This window comes from Mobula birostris, chromosome 11, assembly GCF_030028105.1.
Source record: "Mobula birostris isolate sMobBir1 chromosome 11, sMobBir1.hap1, whole genome shotgun sequence".
NCBI classification, from domain to species: domain Eukaryota; kingdom Metazoa; phylum Chordata; class Chondrichthyes; order Myliobatiformes; family Myliobatidae; genus Mobula; species Mobula birostris.
The window spans coordinates 76,614,860-76,628,569 of NC_092380.1; the positions used below are offsets into that span (position 1 = coordinate 76,614,860).

General features: G+C 41.0%; 1 protein-coding gene across 7 annotated transcripts in view; it reads right to left on the bottom strand.

The window, feature by feature from the left end:
- dennd2b (DENN domain containing 2B) overlaps positions 1 to 13,710 on the bottom strand; it is a 527,103-nt gene that overhangs the window by 110,770 nt on the left and 402,623 nt on the right. For all 7 annotated transcript variants that reach the window (XM_072272571.1, XM_072272574.1, XM_072272573.1 and 4 more), the window contains 3 exons: positions 12,877 to 12,986; positions 11,791 to 11,860; positions 225 to 302 (listed from right to left, as the gene is read on the bottom strand). In XM_072272571.1, the coding sequence (XP_072128672.1) occupies positions 225 to 302; positions 11,791 to 11,860; positions 12,877 to 12,986 (258 nt within the window). The remainder of the gene's footprint in view (positions 1 to 224; positions 303 to 11,790; positions 11,861 to 12,876; positions 12,987 to 13,710) is intronic.

Here is a 13,710-nt window from a genome sequence, read left to right on the forward strand (position 1 = left end):
GGAGTTTTCTTCAAAAAGATCTTGGATTTGGAAAACCCTTACTTTCTGTGAATAACACTGATGAAAGCCACACTAGACACAGTTACACAGTTCAAAGAACAACATTCTGCCCATGTGATGGAAGATTGCCTCAGAACCCATGTTTGAAATTCATGGAATTCTCTGATTAATAATTAAGATCAGAGATCCAGTTTGCATCTCATTGCTCAAATGTCACACTGTACCTTTGAAAAGAGATTGAAGCAGCCCAAGCGACTGATGACACAATAAACTTCTGGCAAGCGAGGACCTTTTCCACTTGGCTGTAATTATAAGAAAAAAAAGTTTAAAAAAATGTGAATACTTGTCTGACTGCATTAAGCCTACATGCTATATGGTTAAAAAAAGAGTTGCCCTTCAATGTTATTCACTTCAGTGTCTTGAAGACACCCAGACTCATACAGACTCTGAAAGAGGCTGTTCAGCCCATTATATCCTGTCAACCACTGGGCATCCACCTGCATTTATCCCATCTTTCTCTAACTAGCCCGTAGCCTTTAATGTCAAAATGTTTCAAGTGCTCATACAGACATCTCCTAAACATTATCAGTGATTCTGTTCCTATCACTCTGTCCAACAGTGCCTTCCAGGTCTCTGGGTGCAAAAGGTCCCCTCAAATCCCATCTAAATCAATTACCTCTTACCTAAATCGACGTCCTCTGGTGAATCTCCTCTGCACCCTCTCCAGCATTATCACATCTATTCCAGAGCACGGTTACCAGAACTGAGCTCAGTACTCCAGCTGAGGTTTGACTAATGTTTTGAAAAATGACTTATTAAGGGAGAATTATCAAAATGCGTGGATTGAAACCATGGCTTTATTTCTACTGTGCTTAACTTTTCCAATTTTTATTAGCAATAAAAGACATGGTAACTAGGAAATGCAAAATAAATTCTAAAATACAGATTGTGAGAAATAGAAGAAAACACTAAAGAAATTAGAAATTCCGCAATTTGGAAGTTTGTGGTAAGAATGAACACAGGTGAGTAATGTTGCACTGGGATTATTTTTAGTACTAAGACAATGAGGAGTGAAGCAAAGTGTCTGCCATATTCGAAGATTAAGAAAAAGAAAAATTAATATTTCAGAGCTGCAATGATCTTCTGCACCTTGACTACAGCTATTGATAAATGTTGCATTTGGTTGCTAGGAAGTGTATTTTAATGAAGATATTAATAGACTAAGGCTAGTTGAGGGAGTTCACATTCGACTTAGATGATGATTCCCTTTCCCTTATTAGGAATTGAATTGCTCCCTTAGGCTCTGCCTGATTAAATCAACTAAGTAAAATTTTTGCTTAAAATCATATTGTCAAGACTGCTGGAATGTCGACACCTTGCCAGGGGCTTTGGACAACCACCAGCTCATAGCTGTCCACAGCATATGCCAATAAAAACATTTTCCACCCCAGAAAGTTTATAATAATGAAAACAAAAATGAAGTATTAAATTTCTTTTCATTAAGTGAATATATTAAGTAAAACAAAAGATCTGAAATTTCTGCATGATGCTCGCAAGTCATACTGGAAAGTGGCAAGATCCCCATTTCTCTGGGTAAACAGGGATTCTGCTAAACTTCCACTGAAGTTGTAGCCCTGAGAATATTCTCTGCCTATCAATCCATCTCAATGTATTGATACTTCACTATTTTTAATCATTCCAGTCTTTGTCGTTTAAGAAGGTAGAACCATTCATGAACTCTTGGCAATGTGCTTACTCAGAACTGAATGCAAGCTGGTATGGGCCAATACAGCAAACTGTACTGAAAAGGCTGTGTTTGCTGTACAACTTGCTGATATCACTCTTGGGGCTCATGGACCCCGGGTTTGGAACCCCCTGCTCTAGATGAAAGAATCCTCGTGACATCTAATCACTCCAATGCTGGTTAATAGTATTGAAACACTACAAATGGTTTGTAGTGTTTCTGGATGAATTGCACTGATTTGGTCAATCCATGGTCTATAGCAATCAGGCACCATGAAATATTGGACCATTTGGCATCAGCTAGACAACTGGTGCAGCCTTCTGCAATTATGGCTGTTGCAGATATGCATGCGAGTCAGAATATTGAAGCCAGAAGGTTCAAAAGAAATGTTTTAACCACACTTCCTTATATAGTTATCAAATCCCTCTGTAAGTTAGGTTTGTAAAGTGGAGACCTGTTACATCTTGTTGAAAAAAATAAGATTGAAGTCATGGATGTTAGAGGTGGACATTTTCAGTTGCGCATAACTACATCGGCATCTGGAAACAATATTCTACATTGCAGATGTGAGGATTACATCTTTGTGTGGAAAGTTCATTACAAATTCTTTTATTATACAAACAAGAAATATTACCTAGAAAACTTATAAGAGCTGGTAAACATATATCTTTTTAAAATACAGTCGGCCCTCCATAACCGCGGGTTCCGCATCTGCGGATTCAAACAACCGCAGATCGGGATAAAAAAAAACGGAAGCTCTCTCTCCAGCACTCATTGTTTGAGCATTGTTCACCTCGCGTCTCGCTCATTTGCTACTTGTGTTGTGAGCGAGAGGAAGGAGTTTAGGGCTAGTAAGGGATGGCTGGCTAGCTATGTAAAGCGCTACAGCCTCAAGAACTTAAAGATCACGGGAGAATCGGCATCGGCTGATGCCCAGGCAGCATCAGCGTTCCCAGAAGAGCTACGATGGTTGCGTCTGTACTGAACATGTACAGATATTTTTTCTTGTCATTATTCCCTAAACAATACAGTATAACAACTATTTACATTGCATTTACATTGTATTAGGTATTATAAGTAATCTAGAGATGATTTAAAGTATACAGGAGGATGTGCGTAGGTTACATGCAAATAATACGCCATTTTATATACAGGACTTGAGCATCTGCAGAAATTGGTATCCGCGGGGGGTCCCGGAACCAATCCCCCACGGATACGGAGGGCCGAATGTATCCTACAACTTCAAAACAACCTAGCATAGACTGCTGAATTTGGATTATTGAATATTTCAAAATCTACTTAATGACATAGGAACTTAAGAATTTAATAACAGTGTTCAGGGAGGGAGGAGAAGATGGCGGCGCGACACAGCACACGCAGCCATTCCGAATGATATCCATTATGTGTTAACTAGGGGGCCGCGCACAATTCTCATTTGATGGAGACAGCCGTGAAAAGCACAGAGGAACACCTGGAGTAACTTCTGAAATGCCTGCTTCGCTACCTCTGCTACTGTGCGATCGAGAATCTCCGGAGACAAAGGCCCCAACTCCTCGGCTTTGCCTATTGCCTGTTGCTGGGGCCGGGGTCGAAGCGCTTGGCAGAGATGGTGCTCGGTGTCGGGAGTTGGTCGGAGGCTCGGAGTTTTCGGATGGACCTGGAGTTGGACTGTGGTTGGATGCTTCCAGTATGCTGCATCGGCAAGTTGGCAGCGCTGGAGGTTTACCGTCTGCGTGAGATGATGGGACTTTCGAGAGACTTTGAGGTGTTTACAATGCCATGGTCTGTTCTTATCAAATTACGGTATTGTTTTGCACTGTTATAACTATATGTTATAATTATGTGGCTTTTGTTGGGTTTTTAAATCGGTTATATTTTTATGATTATGAGGACATGCAGTCCCCTTTTATTGTCATTTAGTAATGCATGCATTAAAAAATGATAAAATGTTTCTCCAGAATGATATCACAAAAACACATGACAAACCACCAACTTGCCGGTCCAGCATCCCGGAAGCATCCAACCACAGTCCGACTCCGAGTCCGTCCGAAAAACTCCGACCACCTTCTGACACCGATGCACCGAGCACCATCTCTGCCGAGCACTTCGACCCCAGCCCCAGCAACAGGCGATATGCAAAGCCGAGGACTTGGGGCCTTCGTCTCCGGAGATTCTCGATCACCCAGTAGCAACGGCAGCAAAGCAGGCATTTCAGAAGTTATTCCAGATGTTCCTCTGTGCTTCTCACGGCTGTCTCCATCAAATCTGGATTGTGCATGGCACCCCTAAGTACACATATCGATATCATTCGGAACGGCCGCACGCGCTGCTTCGTTTGTCATGTGTTTCTGTGATATCATTCTGGAAAAATGTTGTATCATTTCTTAATGCATGCATTACTAAATGACAATAAAAGAGGACTGTGTGTACTCATAATTTAATCTAAAAAAATCTAATCTAAGTGTTTTGGGGATCATATTCTGTAACTGGATTTTTTTTCTGTGCTGACTGACACTCTATGGCACTAGCATCAACATGAAACCAAACAGCTACTTGAGAGTACAGCTGAACATGAGCTTGCTCTCTCATGCTGTTCCACTCTCCACCTTGATATTTACAAAATCTTGAACAGAAATAAAACTAAAGAACATGCAAACCTGTGTGTTGTTAATAGGAGATTCAGGTTCTTTTCTGAATGGAATATCTACACTGGAAGAAAAGAATATTGAGAGCATATCTAATAAGAAATATTGATTTATAACACAATTTTGAGTGTCCCTACATTTGAATACAAGACATTTCTGCCTTTCCAATCAAAAATGATGAAAACAGTGAATGTGAACATCAATGTCACTCCTCCGTGGAGTGAATAGTGTTATCTTTCAAGAATGCCAAGCACAAACTGTATGTGATTGCATGCATCAATGACAAAGATACCATGGGAAAGGAACAATAATAGACAATCTTAACCCAGATGAGTTCAATTCGTTTCTTACACAGTTTGAATTACTGGAGATGCTGCCTGGCCTGCTGCGTTCACCAGCAGCTTTTACGTGTGTTGCTTGAAATTCCAGCATCTGCAGATTTCCTCATGTTTGTGTTTTTAAATTCACTACTGCGAAGCCTCTTCCAATGATGCCTACACTGAAGAAGTTTAAATCTTCTCTTTGACGGGAGTTCAGTGAAACCATCTCTCACTGCTCCCCATCCGTAATTTCTTCAGCTCTTCCCAACTTTTCGACCACATTCTGACTCAGACTCGCTATCACAGCCATATATCCTTTCTTGGAACGTGTCCCTTTTGCCAATCACCTGTCCAGCTCTTGGCTCCATCCCTCCCCCTCCTGTCTTCTCCTATCATTTCTGATCTCCCCCTCCCCCTCCCACTTTCAAATCTCCTACTAGCTCTTCTTTCAGTTAGTCCTGACGAAGGGTCTCGGCCCGAAACATCAACTGTACCTCTTCCTAGAGATGCTGCCTGGCCTGCTGTGTTCACCAGCAACTTTTACGTGTGTTGTTTGAATTATGAGAGATTAGGGATTTTTTTCCCACTTGACCAAGTAAAAAGTACACCCCAATATACTTCAGTGCTGCTTTGCTTCTGTGCATGAAGGTATCACTTACTTACAAATGCTCAACGGTGTTCTGCATGGTAACTGAGAAACATACAGTAAGTGATACCAATGAACATACGAAAACTATTATAGGCACTTATTTCACAAGTAAAAATGTAAATTCTGGAAGATCAGATGTAAATTGGATGGATGTGAAGGTTTACGACACACAATTAACCCACACCCAGCAATTGCTCCATTTCCAGCAATCTTACTTCAGACTGGAAGCCAACAGTATGCAGATTATAGCCAATACTAACTAATCACCTTGTTCACCAGTCTCAGCAAGGATGTTGTGCCATCTTATTAAAGATGTATAGTGGCTACAGCAGGGACTGGTAAGATAGACAGGAAGCTGGTCTGGGACATAATGCATAAGAAACTGTGGGTATAGAAATTTTGATAATGCTCTACATGTTTTATGGAATGGGGGACGGGTAGGTGTGATGCCCTAATGCCATAAAGGGCGAGGAGGATCTCAGATGTGGATGTTAAGGTGCAGTGACAGGACATAAGAACTTGAATACAATGCCACAGAATTTCAAAAGTAGGGTTTAGTTAAAGTATTTTATACTCCCCAGCTGTATCAGAGCCTCAAGGTCAAAACACCACACCCATCGATCACTTTCCATTAATCTCTACTGATGGGCATCAGATCTAACAGCAAACACTGCACTTTTTCACGTTACACTACCGTAAGGTTTACACCTTGCACACTCTCACAACTGTTCCACCATGATGGGAACATCGTAATCTGCATTGTGCACAAGTCACAGACATGCCTCTCTCTCTTTCAAGATGCAGCATCTGACAGTGAAGTAACTGCGCTACTTTATGGTCGCAGAGAGGACGGAGCTCGCTATTAATGGATTGGCCATTCTGGATGGTATCACACAGGTCGATGGATACGGACAGTGAGATCTTTGGCCCATTGGCTGACCTGCCATAAATGTGTGGACAAGGCTGAGGAGCTGGGAAAAGTGCAGCACTAACCTAGGGCTTCTGGCTTTCTGCAGAGCTTGGAGCTGTTTTGATGGTGGACATGGTGGGTAACTATACAGCACACTTATGAATATAACCAGAATTCAGCGCCTGCTGGGCTATGTGTCAACTTTTTAAGCAAAAGCTGGTTAATGTCCAGGTGCTGCCACAGAGGCATATACCTAACTCTTCAAAGCACAGCCTATGCCATGCAAACACAGATGCTGCAATCATGGGCCTGGAGAGCAGAGATCAGAGAGTATGTTACAGCAGTCAAGATAGCCTAAAGATTATTAGGACACTGAGGCATCCAGGGAAATTTGGATGACTCCATGGAGAGCAAATCTTGCATCATCTGTTAGGATGCGTATTTCTGACCCCATCTTTGTTACTCCAGCAGTACTCTCACACCTGCCCAATAAAGGTAGCCCGATCAGACTACAGTACTCATTTTGTAACACTGGAGAGTAAAACCTACCCTTCCAATCCCAGAACTTCAAGTGCAAACCTCCTCCACTGAATGACTCAACACCCATTCTGCTGCCCCACTGAACTGTACAAAGGTACCAAACAGGGAAAGACACAGAGTGGATCGGGGAAAACACAAGGACAGTCTGTTGAAATGCCTGTGTTTTTTGACATATGAATCTGGTTTGGATGTTTATAGTCTGGTAAGGTTAGCGGTCGAATTGAATTACATTATGGCAGTAGTGGTACACACCTGAATGCAAATCGACATTATGGAACCAATTCAACCCATGAGCCACTTGGCCCATTAAGTTCATCCTAGCTTTTTATAGGGCTAACTATTCAGTTTCCTTCCCTTGCACATTCCCCATAGCCTCACAAATTCTTTTCATGTTGAGTGTTTTCATGCCTCTCTTTTAAATGTTCTGGCCTATTCTGTTTCCACAAACATTCTGGCAGTAATTTAAACATCATTAACACCTGCTGCATAAGAGAAGGGGTTCCTTCATCTCCCCGTGTGTCTTTTGATCTTATCTCCCTTCTCTGCAAACCTCCTATAGGTCTTGATTGGGCAACTATTTAGCAATGAGGTGTCCCATGTGATATGCCCAACAAATGTGTGTATGCAATATCACATGCCATATTGGATTGATAAAAATCCAAAATCTAAGGAAAGCATCTTCTGCATTTGTCTGAACAGAAAGAACAACACTTTAAAGTTCATTAACTATATTTTACTGAAGTGTTCCTGTGGAATCAAGCTTCAGCCCATGACCTCTGATGCAGGGTCCGGGGAATAAATAATAGAGGGCATCATACAGTCCTATTGAAAACTTGACCATTTCATTCTCCTTTCTATGCCCAAGACATGGAAACAAGCAAGAATGTTGCTGCCTTTCAAATGTTGTTAACCAACCTGACCTGTGCTCAATCTCCCCCATACTCACTGGAGCTGCGAACCAAACAGCCAACAGGGGCCTCCGAGATCTCTTAAAATAATGTGGTAAAAGCGTTACTCTCTGTCAACAGACTAAATGCAGTATGCCGTAACACACGTTGATCGAACTTAATTTGTGACATGCTGTTGGAATGCAGTCTTTGACACCTATGCGTTATTACATGGCAGATTTTGAATTCGTGTGAGAGAAAGAATTTCTGCAGAATCTTATAGCACAGAAGGAAGACATCATGTATTCAAATGATCCACTCCTTCACTCCCCCCCCCCATGGCACTGCAATTCTCTCTTACAAGTAATTATCCAATTCCCTGCTGAAAGTTTGTTGAATCTGCCAATGTCTTGCAATTAGTTTTAAACGTACTTTTGTAAAAGTTTCAAGGAATGATGATAGAAAATGAAAAACAGATATTCAGGCAGTGTGGTGGCCATTGGCCCTAATGATATTGCTAGTGTCTAGCCCCAACAGATGTATTCACATCTGATTCCTTATATCTTATTGTAGCAGAACCAGTTCTAATAAAACTGCTGTTTACTATACAGTAAAATTTAATTTCTACAAAAACATGGACATAGTTTCTCCAGTTCAAGATTGTATGCATAATTTGTCTGACTCAGGATTTTAAACTTCAGTTCTGCTGAAAATCTTGCTTTTTTAACAGTGGAAAATGAAGGCTCTGATTCTGCAAGCAATAATGCAAATTTTTGGGCAATTTTCTTTGCTGACCACCTACGTTGTAGGCATAAAATAGGGTCAGTCACACAGCAGTCATGTATAGCTGTAAATGGAACCACATGCAGACCATACCCCCCTAACAAAGTCTTTCAAGACGTAACAGCTGCAAGTTTATTGCAAACTATGTTAATACCACCAACAGGAAAAGCAATGCAATTTAATGAGTACCTTTACATTAATTGTGTGCATATGAAAGGAACCTATGCACAGACAAATCTGATCTGTGAAATACAGAATATCTCGTCAAGAACTGGTCAGATTCAAAAGTTATTTTGTTTGCTACAGACGTCTTTATGTTCAAAGCTTTCATTTATTCATTATAAATGACAAAATGGCACTGGTGAACCACAGAGATGTGTTGCGGGCAGTTTACAAAACTTCCAAATATACTTCTATTCTCACTGCAATCTGCAGTCTGTACTTTCTCTTCAAGTAACGTGCTTTTAAACCATCTTAAGGAACTAGCGATTTCACGGTGTTTGGAAGGACTTGGCTGACTTAGCTCTCAAGTCTGTTGGCATGGCACCATAAAGCAAACAAAGGTACATCAAACACCACAGCTGAAAGAGAGGAAGCAGGGGAGGACTCCAACCCAGGCTAAAATGCCAGGGCATGAAACTTGCTCTATCCACCATCTTGTTAGTGAATGTACAGTCGCTGGAGAACAAGGCTGAGGGCAAGATCACTGTATTGGAGGGAAATGAGGAATTGCGGCATTCTCTGTTTCACAGTCCCGTGGTTTAAAAATGGATTATAATCGCAAGATTTTCCAGGTTAGGAAAAATACAGGAAATTATGAATATCCTAGCTTTTTCTCCTCCTTTCCAAAGCTCTGTTCCTTGGATCGTTTGAGGATTACCCAGACCTGACTGCCAATATTCTGAATGAAGGAAATGGCTAGGATGTGGACAGAATCAAAGTTACGTATACAGGGCTTCTAACACAGTTATCCTGCTGGAGGTGGCAAAATGCCATTCGGGAGGCAGGGTGGACCAACTGGTAGTTCAGCTTCCACACAGCTCCAGGGATCCAGGTTCAATGCAGACTTGCACACAATAACTGGTTTTACTGAATCTGATGGATTTTAATGACAGTCTGGTAGGTTTATAGTGAGCACTGGTCTAACATATTTCCCAGATGTCATGACATTGTCGGAATCTCATCTCTGAATCATTATTCCAGCCCTTTCCAACACTTTGCTGATTCGTTTAAAGCAATCTCGCCACATATACCTGGAAACTTCCAGCTTGCAAGCATAGGGTCTGAATGATCCACCTAAAGTCTGCCTTGAATGAGTGCAATCAAACTGATTTGCTACAGTTAACATCTAATTTCATTTTAATTAACTTGCTTTAACACAAGAAACAAAAGCAAGAGTGTAGCATTCACCCCTCTTGCCTGCTCAATAAGAACGTGTCTGATCTTCCACCACATCATCATTGTCCTGACCCGAGTCATATACCTTGGTAACAAAAATCTATCAAAGTTTGTCTTGAACATACTCAGCATTGAATGTACACAGCCCTCTGGGTACAGAATTCCAAAGATTCACCTTTGATGGAATTATCTTCTCAAACCTGTCCTGAATAAGTAACACCTTATTTTAAGACTCTGGTTCCAGACAGCCCAGATGGAACAATTAATGCCAAACTTATAGGCCTTAAGTATTTTCTAGATTTTAACAAAATCAGTTCTTCTGTGTTAAAGCCACCAAAGACCATGTTTGCTTAATCTCTCCTCACATGGCAAATCTTACATCTGAGGAATGAGCCGTAGCTGTCATCCTTTAGTCAGAAGGCGGGAAGACCTAGACCACACTCTAGATATGGCCTCCTTAGAACGCTGTACCCAGTGGCCACTTTATTCGGTACACCCGTACAGCTGCTCATTAATGCAAATATCTAATCAGCCAATCATGTGGCAGCAACTCAATGCAAAACAGCATGCAGACATAGTCAAGAGGTTTAGTTGTTGTTCAGACCAAACATAAGAAAGGGGAATGTGATCAAGTGACCTTGCCCATGGCATGATTGTTAGTGCCAGACAGGGTGGTTTGAGCATCTCGGAAACTGCTGATCTCCTGGGATTTTCACCCACAACAGTCTCCAGAGTTTACAGGGAATGATACGATAAACAAAAAAAAAAACAGTCAGTGAGTGGCAGTTTTGTGGGTAAAAGCACTTTGTTAATGAGAGAGGTCAGAGGTGAATGGCCAGACCGGTTCAAACTGACAGGAAGGTGATAGTAGTTTAAATAATTACACATTACAGCAGAGATGTGTAGAAGAGCAGCTTTGAAAGTACAACATGTTGAATTTACAACCTTGAAGTGGACCACAATCATACACTAAGTGGCCATTTCATTAGGTACAGAGGGTACCTGATAAAATGGCCACTAACTGTATATAATGAGTGCAAGAATCTGTATTCATTTATTCAAATCCTCTTGTAATTAAAGGTATCATTCAGCTTCTGGATTCCTTGCTGTACCCACATATTAACTTTCAGTGATTCACATACATGGATAACCAGGCCCTCTGAATACCATCTTTCAATCATTTGCCATTGAAAATTAAAATCACCCTTCTACCAAAAAAGATTTAATGTTTCAATAAGAGAGGTTCAGACTTGTGAGATCAGAATTGCATTTTGTGACAGGCCATGATATTAAAATAGAACTGTGTTTTCACATTAGCTATTTTCATTCTAGCTATTTTCACATAATGTTTTTGAATAATTTGAGATGAGCAATGAATTCTACAATTTGTCAAAACATGATACTTATTCCCTGAGGGTTTTTTCCTTTTACAATTTATTGAGTTCCTTACTTCCCCGCATTGCTCACACATGGACAATACAATTTTACACAAGGTGACATTCACGTTGCAGTCCCTGACAAACTACTCGGGGGGGAAGTGGACTCTATCAAATAGTATGGGGCTCTACCGCAAAAACACTGAGATTATCTGCTGTGAAATTTTAATTTAACTTCATCCCACTTCGTCACTGCAGGGAGTGTTTTAACACTTGGCTATATGTCAGCATCACGAGTAGGAATGGGGGAGGGGCAGACCGTCACATAATGTAATCTATGTTTGCCCAATTTGATTGGTTCTCAGTATTAAATTTGCTGAAGTACATACCTTATCAAACATGAGTGGTATTATGTCTGGGCTGGTAAGTAGGCTGCAATTTTAAATTGATACCACTACTTCTTTTGCCCCTCTTTGGGCAGGGTTAGTGGGGCTCAGCTTTATCATGAGAAAGATCAGTCATGGACAATCATACTCACCAACAACCGTCTGCAATAACCAAATCGTCGACTGCCATCTTCCCCAGTGAGCATGAATGAGAATGTTTCACTGAAACAGACAATAACAATAAGTTCCTCAAAAGCAAGCTCCATGGAGTAACAGTGGTGAATTCTCCTTGTACCACTGTGATTCTCACTAACATGTTACTGCATCGTAATTAACTTGCCCTGTTAAATAACACAATTTCAAGTTGTGGGCTCTGAACTGCCAGGGTGGATTAAAGTTCAAAACTGATATACATACATACATCTCTCTCTCTCCCTCCCCCCTGCCCCCTGGAATGGCAGAGCAGACTCAATGGCCTAGTTCTGCTCCTATGTCTTATGGTCTAACCACAGGGTTTATTGAAACTTCATAAAACTATGCCCAGAGGAAATGGCCTAAGTAGACACTGCTGGTCTATTCTGTTGTTGGTTTTGTGCCAGCAGATATATAGGCTAAAAGTTCAGGCCGAACTATCCACTGTGAATACATTTACTTTCTTGATGCTATGTTGCTCACATAATACCAAGACACAGTTTTAAATTCCAACCCGTTTTTTTCTTGAAAGGAAAATACCCTGCCAACCAGTAATCAGATGCCATTAATACCCGTCTTTATCAGCCTCAATTAAAGAAGATCTCTGGAAAGAGGGAGAGGGGAGACATGGAAAAAGTGTGCAGCTGGGTAAAGTGTACAACTTTAAAAACTATGCTCTAGCCTTTTCTTCAAACTCTCTTTTATTGAAATGCGAAGAAATTAGAAAATGTGTAAGGTCTAATATTTGTTTTTAGAACGAGAAATTAACTGACTTGTTGGGAATATATGGTTCATTAAAACCTCTCTAAAGTAAATTGAAATGATTTATCAAAGCTCCTTATTAAATTATTGATGTAATGACTTTCTCATCATGGAATATATGCAAAAGATTTTGATGGGAAAGTATAACAATGTTCCTTTTCTTTTTGTGGAAATAATCTTACCTGAATGGCAGACCTTAAATCCCATTTTATGTATCTGTAGCAAAAGACCAGCCTACAGATTTTTCTCTTGCAATGATTTAAAGAAATTCTCAGCTTCCTTACCTGGTAAAATCTGATACTGGACTCCAGTCCTTGGCATCAGGAAAGCAGAATTGTGGGATTGCTTTTAGTCGTTCTTCTGCTTCACGTACCTGTTTTGTCGGCCTTTCTAGCTGTAGATGAGAAGCAAACATCGAGTTATTTAACCTGGACACCATCAACAATTCTAATAATAACACTGTCAAACCTTAAGAGTACATTTATGTATTAGTACTCAGTACAATCCTTATCTAAGAAAAGACGTGCTGGTGTTGGAGAGGGTCCAGAGGAGGTTCACGAGAATGGTCCCGGAAATGAAAGGGTTAACATATGAGGACTGTTTGATGGCTCTGGCTTGTACTCGCTGGAGTTTAGAAAAATGAGGGGTAATCTCATTGAAGCCTGTTGAATATTGAAAGGCCTAGATAGAGTGGATATTTCCCATAGTGGGGAAGTCCAGGACCAGAGAGCAAAACCTCAGAATAAAGGGACATCCATTTAGAACAGAGATGAGTTGGAATTTTTTTTGCCAGAGCGTGGTAAATCTGTGGAACTCATTGCCATGGAAGGAAGCAGAGGCCATATCATTGAGTATATTTAAAGCGGAGGTTGATGGGTTCTTGTCAGTCAGGGCATCAAAGCATACGGGCAGAAGGCAGGAGACTGGGGTTGAGAGGGATAAGAAGTCAGCCATGATGGAATGGCGAAGCAGACTCGACGGGCAGAATGGCCTAATTCTGCTTCTATGCCTTATGACCTTATAACTCAGCATAGGTGACTTTTTTTTTGCGAGGGAGGGGACTGGGGGTTTGGGGTATTTGATGTTCCAGCTGCTGTCTAGCACGTGGGCAATCTGTT